Source organism: Geospiza fortis, unplaced genomic scaffold (assembly GCF_000277835.1).
Source record: "Geospiza fortis unplaced genomic scaffold, GeoFor_1.0 scaffold194, whole genome shotgun sequence".
Classification (NCBI taxonomy): Eukaryota; Metazoa; Chordata; class Aves; order Passeriformes; family Thraupidae; genus Geospiza; species Geospiza fortis.
Window position 1 is genome coordinate 6676822 of NW_005054322.1, and position 12388 is coordinate 6689209.

General features: G+C 40.9%; 1 protein-coding gene across 1 annotated transcript in view; it reads right to left on the minus strand.

Annotated features, from left to right (window-relative positions):
• Nucleotides 1-5339: 5339 nt before the first annotated feature.
• The window catches only part of FREM2 (FRAS1 related extracellular matrix 2), a gene marked incomplete at its 5' end in the record, with an annotated part of 122187 nt that continues 115138 nt past the window's right edge, over nucleotides 5340-12388 (minus strand). The window contains 2 exons of the mRNA XM_005420840.2: nucleotides 5340-10062; nucleotides 11756-11902. Coding sequence (XP_005420897.1) covers nucleotides 9550-10062; nucleotides 11756-11902 — 660 coding nt within the window. The remainder of the gene's footprint in view (nucleotides 10063-11755; nucleotides 11903-12388) is intronic.

Consider the following 12388-nt stretch of genomic DNA (forward strand, 5'->3'; position numbering starts at 1 on the left):
AGACAGGTCTCAGGGGGCCCAGGGGCTGGCAGCACCCCCCGCCATGGGCTGCTGGAGACACATGGTCACCGAGAGAGCCTGCTGCATTGAACCTGCTGCATTCCCCCTCTTTGGGAGCCCTGCCAGGCCTCCCTGCCAATGGGAGACCAAAAGCAGCTCACAGCAGTCACAGAAGGGGAGCCCAGAGCCCACAGCTCAGGAGAGGGGCACAAGGGGAAGCTGCTGCCAAGCCCTATAAGTTTCCTGCCCCACACTGCAGGTTCTTGGGATGCAGAAATTCTGGCGCTGCAGCATCTTGACATGAAGTAAATAGAGGAAGCATGGACTTTGGAAAACTTCTGTAGTTTAACTTCTGTTTTCTCAATACATTTACTTGCTGAACTCCAAACATGAGGTATTGTGAAGGAATGGTTGTGCTTCTCCTTGGCATCCTGCAGCAGACCAGGACTGAGAAGCTCAAAAGCTGGGGGTATAGACTGCATCTGCTGGTCCCAGCTACAACTGCTGGTCCCCATCAGGAAGACAGTCCAGGATGCCACCTGTTTGCTTATTTTGGATTCCAGGAGAGTGTATTAAATCAGTCTCCCTGACCCCAAGGATCTGGGGTGTGCAGTCTCAGGTTTTGACTGTGGGTCTAGCTGCTGTGATTCCTTCCAGGCAAATATACCCTGAATTCTGCTTCCCACCTTGTAACACTTCATACTTGTGATCTTATCTGAGGAATTACATATATATATATATATATATATATATAACTTTTTGTATTATATAATACAAAAACATAGACATACTCATAAAATATCTACAATTTACATATATCAGTATCTATTACATACTGTAAAAAACGCACAGATACTACTCTATGTACATGTATGTTTAAAACACATGATAAAATCTATATAAAATTTATATATTTATAAAAACATATTGTGTGTCTGTGTGTGTTTGTGTGCTCATGTACAGATGTTGCAATCATGCTTTGAAAACAAGCGTTTTTCTAGAGACTAGAACTCCCCAGCACTTCTTGAGAAAACTGGGGAAATGCAGATAACCACAGCTGACAGTCCCAGATGTGAACTACAGGCAATGCCAAAATGCTGCAAGGATTTTTTCGAATTGTTGGCCTCACATTTACCATTCAGAGAAATGTTATGGATGACAAATTCAGTTCCTGAGGAAACGGAAATTTCCTGAGGGTGAAATATTTCCATGGCACCTTCATTTTGAGAGCCAAATTGGAAAGGAAAATCCAAGCAGCAGTGTACCAAGTCAAACAGCTTGGACAGAAGCTCCTATGGGTGGCCCTGTTCTGAGGGTAGGGTTGCAGGGTAGAGAAATCACCACAGCTGAGGAAAGTAATAAATGAGTGCCCCAGCTGTTGCAGAAGGTGAGCACACAGTCTAATGTCTGAAAACAGAATGTGAACTTCTCAGAAAATCCATCTAAATACCCAACTAGTTCAAGAAAAAGCCCTTTGCTAGAGAAAGCAGGTATTGAACTGCTCACACGTAGCCTGGTTACATACAAACAAGAAGTGGGTTCTGCCTCTGATACTCACCTTTTTTAAGGTGCCAGCCAGGTTAATAACAATTTAGTAACAAAACAGCTTCAGGCATGCACGCCTCTGGGTTGCTTCCTGCAGCTGGGTTAGGTTAGGTCTCAGTGCACAGCATGCTGTGTTGACAATCACTGCTGACAAACCAAACATTTCCCATAACCAAGACCCTTAATCAGCAGTAAGAACTGCACTTTTCTGTCACACTTGTGTTCACAAAATCCTAGGTGACTGTGACCAACATGATACTGTCTCTAAAGGAGTTTATTTTGGACCTTGGTACTAAAGTTCACCTGAATTAGGATGTGAGAGGAGTTTAGGTGAAGTCCATGTGCTGTGCTCAGCCTTTTGCTACTGATATCCTGGAAGATGTGATATAAACATCTCCTGTGCAGCATGGCAATGTTGTGTTTGACATTACAATCTGTGATGGCAGAAGCCTCCTTGCAAAGGTGCAAAGAAGCCCTCAGAGTCCCCGTGCTGTACTGCACACTCTGATGCTTTAGGGTTGCCTGGGATATTAAGGCATCATGTGGCATGTCTGCTTAATCCTGAGCAGATGAAAGATGCTGAGTGTGTGATGCATGGGCAGCTGCTGATGTCCATAAAGCCATTACAAGTCTCTCCAGCTCTTTGAGGGTGGATGCAAATCTTTCCTTTCCTCCTACTAGAAGAGAGTGTTTCAAAATCCTGACAACAGGAGACCAGGAATCCTGTCTCCAGAAGACTGTGGAAGGCACACCACTGATGAGGTGGTCTGTGTCATGAGATGTGGGCATTGGATGACACCCATGAAGCCAACCTCCTGATATAGCAACATCATTTTGTCCCCAAAGACAGAGTTTTTTTTTTATTCTGAACAATTAGCCAGATCACACATCATGCCTTGGTTTCACAGGCTTGACAATACTGGGGACCAGTCCCTGTAAGGGCACAGTGCAGCTTGTTGCACTGAAATCCAGGTGTCTTGCCAAGAAATGGAAGCAGAGCCCAGCCACATTCCCATGAGCTATTACTTTTAAAGAATTAGGTATTTATGTTTCTTTCTTACCACGATCATTCTGGTGCCATTAGAAACATAAGAAAAAAATACATCAGTGAAAGAGACACTTGAGAGCACAAGAAATATTATTTTAACCTTTTGGTACAAACAGCAGAGAATAAATGGAGCATGTTTATAAGGTAAATAAAATCATCAACAGTATCTTTTACCTTGGCCCCCAAGTTCCTCACTCCAGATGCTTTACCTCATTCTGCCCAGATCATATGCCTTCACAGGATATGCACCAGGAAAAGGCTATTGGATCCTGCTACCATTCCAAGCAGTCCTCAGCAGGAGGTTCAGGCAGATGTCAGGCACAGGTGAATCAGCTGTTAGAGGCCTAGGGTGCTGAAAAATGAAAACTTTCATTCCTCTTTTACTCCAAGAAAAACAAAATCAGTAAGTCCCATTACGGTACTTGTGCTTTAAATTACCAATTCCAAGTGTGGGGCTGGTGATCTTTGTACAGCTGTTAGGGCTTAGAGTGGCTCTTCTGGGTTGGTTTGCCTGCCTCTGGCAGTGCCCTGGAGTGGAGTTGTAGGGAACAGAAAGGAAAGAGAAGATGAATAGCTTGATCCTTCTCCTAAATCCTACTAGCTTTTCCTAGTCCAGTTCTGAACCAGCTGTTGATACAAACCAGCTGATTTCAATTGGCTTTTCTTCCTTGAATTTCCCTTTATTTTTTTTTGGTATGGTATGCATGTCATCCTTCAGTAATGAGTTTTGCAAGTTTAATTTTAGGTTGTATGGTTAGGTATTGACTACTTTCATTCTTGTTGCCAGCAAATTTTATTGTGTGGAACCTCTCTAAAATATTACAAGAAACAGTGAATCATTGCTCTCTACTCACAGTCTCTCTGACATTCAGGATTTATTGTACCCCCATCATACTCTCCCTTGGGTAATTCTCTCCAAGGCTGAAGAGTAGGAGAGTTTTATCTATTTAATATCTCCTCATGGTGAAGGAGATTCTTTACCTTTTATCATCCTGTTTGTCATTTGCTGTGTCATTTAGTTCCATTGTATGCTTTTTTTTTTTTGTTTGGGGCGGGAAGGAGAGAATGAAAGTAGGAGAAAAGTAGAAAGTAATACATTATCAAAGAGGAGGTACAACACACACTTACCCAGACTGCCTCCTCTTGCCTTCCATGCTGAGTAAGAAGTTTTACTGCAAAAATGGTCAAAAACATGCTCAAGATGATAATTGTTACATGTGATCTTCTGGTTGCACTGGTTTAACCTGAGCACTTTTACTTGGACAGCTAGAGGTTTATGCTCTACATGTAAACTTACACTCAGGAAAATTTGTATCATGAAACTGCAGGGGGTAAGAGGAATCCAGCACATGCTGGAGTATTGGCCAGGAAATGAAACAAAGTGTATCATTTAAGAATCTTCCAGTTGTCTGCTTCAGCTTCAGTGGAAGTCAGTGGTTACTTACCAAAACAAAGTGGTGCAAGATAAATTCTGAATGAATTACCTCTTGACGTAAATAACAAATCCCCCCAAACTCAAACAGGCAACCTTGAGAGTAATTTACTGAACAGCTTTCAAAGCTAAAGCACTCCATGGGATGAGCTGAATTCCTTCAGGGCAAAAGCTGAGTCATTCTTTCAAAAGACGGTGAGGATACACTAAAAAACCCCAACTCACAGAGATGCTGAAATGGGACTATGCTTGGGCTTTGAAATGAAAGTCATCCAGGACCTGCTGAGACATGCTTGAACACCTCAGGAGTATCAAAATTCTTCCACTAAGTGCCAAAATGAGTGTGATCATGGATGTGTGTGGACGTGACTTGATGGCTGTGGATGATCTTGGAGTGGGAAATTAATGCCCACAAAATGCTTTGATTTATTGATAATGCCATACTTCTGGGACCATACCATTTATATCATATACAGCTATTTATATTGGGAGCAGGACAGAAACTCTTTTAGTCTGAATATCCCTGGCAGGAACTCCAACCCAGAGCTCACAGATATGACACAAGATTTCTCAGCTCAGACTAAGTAACTGCTGAGCATGATCCACATAAGCAAGTCCAGGCAGCAGAAGGGAACACATGTAGCGAATCAGGAATCACTGCCTGCAGGCTTATCCTTCCTTATTGCAAGGTAAATTGATAAGTATATTGTGTCACTCGTGTAAGTAGCCATGAAATATGGCCTTTCTGACAGTGAAGGAGGTAAGTGATTGCTTAAATTCACACAGAAGTCAGAGGTCAGCGCTTACAAAGGGTGGGTGAGAAGGGAAAAGTTCAGGGTGACTTTTTCTTTCTGCATCACAGTTCTTCACATGTGTCTACATCTATCAGTGATACATTTGCCAACAGAAAAAAAAAATCCGATGACCTGTCACAAGAAGCAACACTGGCTTTACAGGAACAACGGAACTGCTCCCTGCAGAGTCACTTTCTCTTGTTAGTAAAATAAAGCCTGCCAGCAGCACACAGGAACATGGCAATCCTGCCTACTGAGGACCTGCAGGTATCGAGAGATTTCTGATGTTCTGGAATTGAAAGAGAAACCCCTCTCTGAGCCATGAGTGCAACCACAAAGATTAAAGAACAACCCCTGTGCTGAACCCTTCATGACCAGAAAACAATCAACTGAGGAACAAAGCAGTGAGATTTACTGCAAACACAGGAACTTTGTGTTCCACTGATGTGACAAATTAAGTTTTTCATAACACTTCACTACTGACCTCTCTCCAGAGCATGATAATTATACACAAACTATAGATCAGTAACCAAACAGAAGTACTTTTATTTTTTCCTGATACAAATGCCAATTATCACAGCCATAGACATCAGCAAAAAGTTGTTGCAAATAAATATGAAAGCTTGATAACAAATTTAAACAGAGTAATTATTGTATAAATGATTAAACAAATGGTATTATTGCTAGCAGAATAAGCATCACCAGGGAAAAGAGGATTGAATACAAAATCTGGAAATAGATTAAATATATATATATATAAAATATACTCAGTTTATTGCTTGGATAGATAAATATTAAAATATTTGTGCACATCACTGGGAAAGAGGCACTTATTCAGGTTAGTATAAACAAGGCCACTTGTTAAGTAAAAGGAAAAATGCTAATAAGCTTCCAAAACATCTTACTGAAATCTGAAACCTTGAAGTCATAATAATAATAAAAAGAAAAGCATGCTGTTACAGATGCATTTATAGTTCACTGAATTGTAAAAAATCCAATTTCTTAAGAATGGGACAAATCCAGCATGCCTTATTGAAAACACGGCAATTTTTTTCCCAGGAAGAGGACTTTGGTATGTGACTCACAAATCTTACTTATGCTTGTCCAACTTTTCAGTGTTTGCTCTGTCCTTTTCTTTGTTATCATCACTTTGCACTATAATTTTATATATTGTTACAAAAACATTAGTCTGATTATCCCCTTCAACCTAAATATTTCACAAAGTTTTAATCAGACACTGTTCAAAGCAGTGATCAAGTTGCTTACTGGGCTAAATATTTGGCTTGTAGAACATATGGGTTTTGATATGAATTTATAAAAACAAGTAAGAATTAAAAAAATATTTTGCCTGCAAGCACCTTTAATGATATTTTGGTTTGGTAACATTCAAAAGCAGAAAAATAGCTTTACTGATAAACACCTAATTTCTGTATTTTATATATATATATTTTAAAAAGATCATCTCTGCTTATAGAAAACAGGCATTTCATAAATATTAGAATGTTCTATTATTTACATGTGTCCCATTCTACTATTGCATCATTGGCTGCTATTATCCAAACATGCAGGTTCCAGGAGAGAAATTCTGCTTTTCTCATACTGATGTCACACATAGGCACAAAGGCAAATTTGATCTTAGTGTACATTTGCAACTTAGTGGTGAACTTACTAAATATAAAAGGTATCTGTGGCTTAAGCCTTTGATCAATCTCGCACACCTAATACATGGACCACAAAACCAGAAACTTCATTACAAGAGCAATTTGATGTCAGGTGACTGGGGGAAAGGTCTAAAGCATTGGCCATGGCTTACAGATAATTGTTTCAGGATAGAACTTGGATTAATTAAAAGAAAAGATGACCGCAAGAGTTTAGTAATGGAGTTTGACCCTTTGGGTGCTGCAAACATCCTTCAATTAAGCTGTCTAATCACCATCTTCAGAGATTCTAGAAAAGGTAGGACAGATCCTGACCTGGCTCATTTTGTGAAAAGCTGATAAAATCCTATTAAATGATTGAAGTCATAACAACACAAATCCAGTGCAAGAGATACCAGCACGAGTCTCTCTGTGGGCATATTCACACTGTACCATGAATCACAGCACTGATATGCCTAGGCTAGTGGAGCTTCATGTACCTGAGCCTTTATGGCTTACAGGACAACCATGCAGAACTGCTAGGTCAGGTCTATCTGTGTTGACTGACCCCCACAACCAGGCTAGGAAGCCTTCTGGCCTTCTGGATGGATTTTTTGTTTTAAAGTTCAGAGGCAGCATTGTGTTACAGGCTGCTTTCAAACTGCATCCTGCTCTGCTAACTGATCTCTGCAGCCTGATCCCTTGTTGGAACAAGGGATCTGCAGCCTTATCCATTTGGAACTCCAAATGCCAAGTGTACTGGGGACTGTCTCTACCCACCACCACAAGATGGTGGTCGTGGAAGGGAAGAGACATTTTAGCAAGGTCTCAACATCCTAATTCAGATTTTATGTAGTTTAACTCTATTGAGAGTTCCATTGACTCCAGTGCTGTTTGACAATCTCATGGACAGTGAGATGGAGGACACCTTCAGCAAGTGACACCCATCTGTGGTGTGGTGTGGTTGACATGCTGGAGGGACATTGCATCCAGAGTTACCTGGGCAGGCGTGAGAGGTGAGCAAACCTCATGAAGTTCAACAAGGCCAAGGGGAAGGTCCTGCACCTGGGTCAGGGTAATCCCAAGCACAAATACAGGCAGGGCAGAGAATGGATCAGGAGCAGCCCTGCTGAGAAGGACTTGGGAGTGCTGGTGGATGAGAGGCTGGACATGACAGGCAATGTGTATTCCCAAGCCCAAAAGCCAACCTATCCTGGGCTGCAGCCAAAGCAGTGGGGCGAGCAGGGTGAAGGAGATGGTTCTGCCCTCTAGTCTGCTCTTCTGAGATCCCACCTGCAGTGCTGCATCCAGCTGTGGGGTCTCCAACATAGGAAGGACATGGATATGATGGAGCGAGTCCAAAGGAGGGGCACAAAGATGATCAGAGTTTGTGACCCTTCCCCTATGAAGACAGGCTGAGAGAGTTGGGGTTGTTTAGTCTGGCCAAGAGAAGGCTCCGGGGACAATTTAGAGCACCTTCCAGTCCCTGAAAAGGGCTTACAAGAGGGCTGTGGAGAGACTTTTCCCAAGAGGATGTAGCAATAGGACGAAGAGTAATGACTTCCCTCAGAAAGACAGTAGGTTTATGTATTAGGAGGAAATTTACTCTGAGGGTGGTGAGATACTGGCACAGGTTGTGCAGGGAAGTTCTGGATGCTTCATTCCTGGAAGTGTTCAAGGTCAGGCTGGATGGGACTTTGAGTAACCTGGTGTGGTGGAAGGTCTCCCTGCCTGTGGCTGTGGGGTTGGACCTAGATGATCTTGAAGGTCCCTTCTGACACAGGCCATCCTACAATGGCCTTACATAAAATGCTAGTGTGACAAAAGGGACAGTTTCCTGAAGGTTACATAGCTTTCACAGCCAAGGATTTGACAAGGACAGAACAGGTTGAGCCTGGATAAAAACTAACACTGGACACTGCTGATCCAAACTTGTCATGTTACCTAAATCAAGAATGCTGAGAGAAAATTAGAATTACTCCTGCAGAAGTAGTCACATGCTAAAAAATGCCCAACAATGACCCAGCATGTTTGTCAAAATGTGCTATGGTTATACAGCAATAAATACTACTTGATTCAATCAAAGGCTAATTTTTTCTTCTCTTTTTATCATTTAGTATGACAACTAACTACGATGGATTCAATATCATGATTCCTAGGCTCAGTTCAGCAGAACCTTGTCCTCTGCATTTTAAATCTAACTATCATCTTCTCTAGGTACTGAGACACTAATGCTTGCATTTCTTAGCAGCGGACATGCACTAAGAAATAAAATTTACCTTACAACACTTCCATGATCCATTATAAACTTAAGAGGACATAAGCACCCAGTTTTAGTGAAAACCAAAATTTTTTTCTGGATTTGTTGCATTCTTCGGCTTTATATGAACATAAATAAAAAAAAATATTCAGATTAAATAGATGAATAGGAATTTGCAGGAAAGAGCATGTATTGGATCCTGTGACATACAATTGTGTATGCTATGCTGTATAATCTAGCTGTCTTTTGAAAAAGTTCAGTCACATATAAGTAAAAAAAAATTAAAAAATACTGGTACAGATTAAGTGAAGTCAAAAACTTACAGGACGGAGAATCCATGCCTAAGGCATTCCATCACCTTTCAAACTATTTGTAGACATTGAGTTCTTTGTGAGAAACAGTACAAAATTCTACAGTAGAGTGTGAGGATCCCTCCTCTCAAGTATTATGTGTTTCTGAAGAAAGAGATCTCCTCTCTTATTGCAGACAGCATATATAGCACCTTTGTTCAGCTTCTTTTATTCTTTTGAAATGTCAGAAAATACAAAACCACAACAATAATCTCTCCCTTACAATGGAGTCCCTTGAATTGCTGCTTAAAATTAGTGCATGGTATAGGGACATCAGGGACATTTCCTTTCATGCAAAGTGGGAGGTTTCGTTCAGCTTCTTCTATTGTTGATAATGGCAGTAATAGCTCAGGATAACAAATTTCAAGTACACCTAGAAACACACTTCTCATGAGTCACCATTATCTGCTGCTAAAAATGTGCAGTTCAAGAGTTTTTATGAGGCACTCTGGACACTCTGGCTTGAATACTGTGGTCTTGGAATCAAACCTCTGAGCTGTCATGGCTGTAATTATGTGGTAGCATCATTGGTTCGTTGCTGCCTGACTCGTTTGTGCTTTCCTTCTTGTCGGAATTTCGTCTCCATTTTAGCAGCAAAATTATAATTGCAATTAAGCAGATGGCAAGGAGAATGGCAGCAGCTCCACCAATGATTGTGACTAAGCTGATTCCTGCACTTTGGTTATTCAGTTCTCTGGGGAGAACACCATTGAGTGCAACCTCCCTTTGAGGCACCTGTTTCTTGCTGGTGCGATCCAGGGCTATATGCTGTATGTTCGTTCCTCGGTTGCTCTCCACTCCAATGTCTCTTGCAAGTTCTGGGGCCTGCTCAGCTCCCCTCTTCTGCCTCCTCTGTGCGGATGCTCCTGAACTCCCAGCACTGAGGAGTGAGTGGTACTGGTGCTCCACGCTTCTTTTGCCGATTCCACGGTTAGCGTTCTCCTTGGAGCGCACGGTGTAGATTGTATGGACATACCACTCCCTACCCAAAGACACCTGGAAAGAAACATTTTTTGTATTTAAACACACACATACTGAATCTGGACAGCACTAAATGCAGAGGAAATCAGTCTCTGTTCTGAACTGAATGCCTGGACAAGCACTTTCAAAATCATGGCCCAGATAACTCCCGACTACGTGCCAATGTGCACCAGAAGAGTTGTATTTCCTGCCAAAATTTTTGGCGGGTTTAGTCTCCATTCCTTTCCACAGTCAGACTCTGTGGCTACCAAGTGCAGATAAAGAAGGCTATGGCATTGGCATGGTTTTGGTGCTATTAGTACTAAAAGCCATACAAAGTACTTTAGCTGTGGATGGGCCACAGAAAAGGACCTTCCAAGCCCAACCTACCAAGTGATTAGGCTCTGGCTGTAATTCCATCTGAACATAAGAAAGCAAATCTTTACTGCAAGGATGGTTGAACATTGGAACAGGGAGCCTGTGGAGTCTTGTTCGACAGGAAGCCTGTGGAGTCTCCTTCCACAGAGATGTTCAAAAGACAACTAACTGGTCATGGTCCGGGCCAACCTGTTCTAGGTGACCCTGCATTGAGCAGGGTGTTGGAACAGTCAATTTCCACAGGTCCCTGAAAGATTAATCCACGCTGGGTGGCGTGGGTCCCTGCAATCTGTGTGAGATGATACTACCATCCTTCAATTTCTCTCACCTTTCCTGGATATGTACCAGATTTGGCTTCCACAAGGTCCAGTAGGCTTGTCTGAATATTGTCTTAAAGATACTGCCTGTTAATTTGAATGGTTACAGCCCAGTTTTGTTATTTTGAAAAATAACACATTTTCTATTTCACTCTTGTTTTTCCAAGTATTTTTCAGAATATACTTTTGTTTCTTCATATTCTTACTTTTTGGACAGGAAGAGGACCAAAAATCATGTCATTGGAATCCATGGAAATGGATTCTTCACATAAAAAATGAGATGCCATTTTCCTGGGGGAGATTTGAAACACACTTTTAAGTAGACCTTTGTTAAATACTCTACTGCTTACAATGGGACGTTTAATACTAAAAGTGGCCAGGAGTGGAATCAAAGTCTCCTTCATATTTTTCCTACTAATTTATACACTTGAGTTGTGCATGCAGTTTTGCAAATACTAGAGACAAATAGTGAAGAGAGAACTTTTTGGCTGGGTTGTACAAATCAAAGGGCTGAATGCACACAGCTGAAGGATTATATATAATTAAGGCGTAGTTGCATCCTTTAGTTGTCAATTTTTAGGCTTTCCAGTGCTTCACACTGTGCAAGTTTGCAAGGAAAGAATTGTAAAGAAAATGCCAAGTATCAACTTGATTTTGATGAAGTTCACCGTAAATGCTTATGATTTTTAATTTTTTGTCTTTGAGAAATGAGACAGGAAGCAATAAAACAATGGTGTGCAACAAGAATCTTATTAACTTCTTAAAAGAAATGTACAAGAATAATTTGCATAATTTCTGGTTAGCCTGTGGAATTATACAAGGGAAAAGCAAGGGTATCCCATAGAAACACTTTAATAAGTGTTCCAGATTTTATATCTATAAGTTTCTAGGCATCTATAATTGTGTTTGATTGCCACTAAAATCAGAATAAATCTTTCTGTTGGTTTCAATTTGACTGATAGTTAACAAGAATACCTGCGCAAGTGCTTCTTCCTTGGTTCAGTACTCTGGCTACTAAGTTACAGAAATCATACCTGAAACAGAGGAGTTGAGTCTACTTTGAATCCATCAGAGCCTGGCTGTTTAACTAATGGAATTGCTTCGGGATCGTCTATTGCAAGTTTTGCATTAAAAAGTACATTTCCAAAACTTGTGGCTTGTGTCTCTGGCTGAGCTTTGTCCTGCATGGAGGGGAAAAAAGTTTGCAAAGCACAGGTTTATTTCTTTGAGGAAAAACAGTTTTAGCATTTACTTGCAATGTATAAATTGTGTAGTTTAAACCTGCTACTTTATGCATTCTAGGGAAATATTACTACAAGAGAAAACACATGAGAAGGAGTTGTGGTGCCATCTGACTTGTACTAATTTATATATAACCTCTTGCCTTTCTGGAATAAAAGAGGAAAAATAGAAAACTACCATAGCTCCACTTCTTAATAAAAAAGATACATAAATGTGGTCTGAAATGAAAGTAAGAAGTCTATTTCCTAGTCTAAAGAAGCCACATTTCATTTCATTAACAGACAGTAACATATATTTATTTAGCTTATTAGATAATCATCTTACTTGAAGTTAACTCTAAAAGTTGGCCATCAGGTCCGCAGTTACCTGGGGTTACTCTATAGTTATTTTCAGGAAGGAAATTAGAGCATTCAAGCCAACTTTCG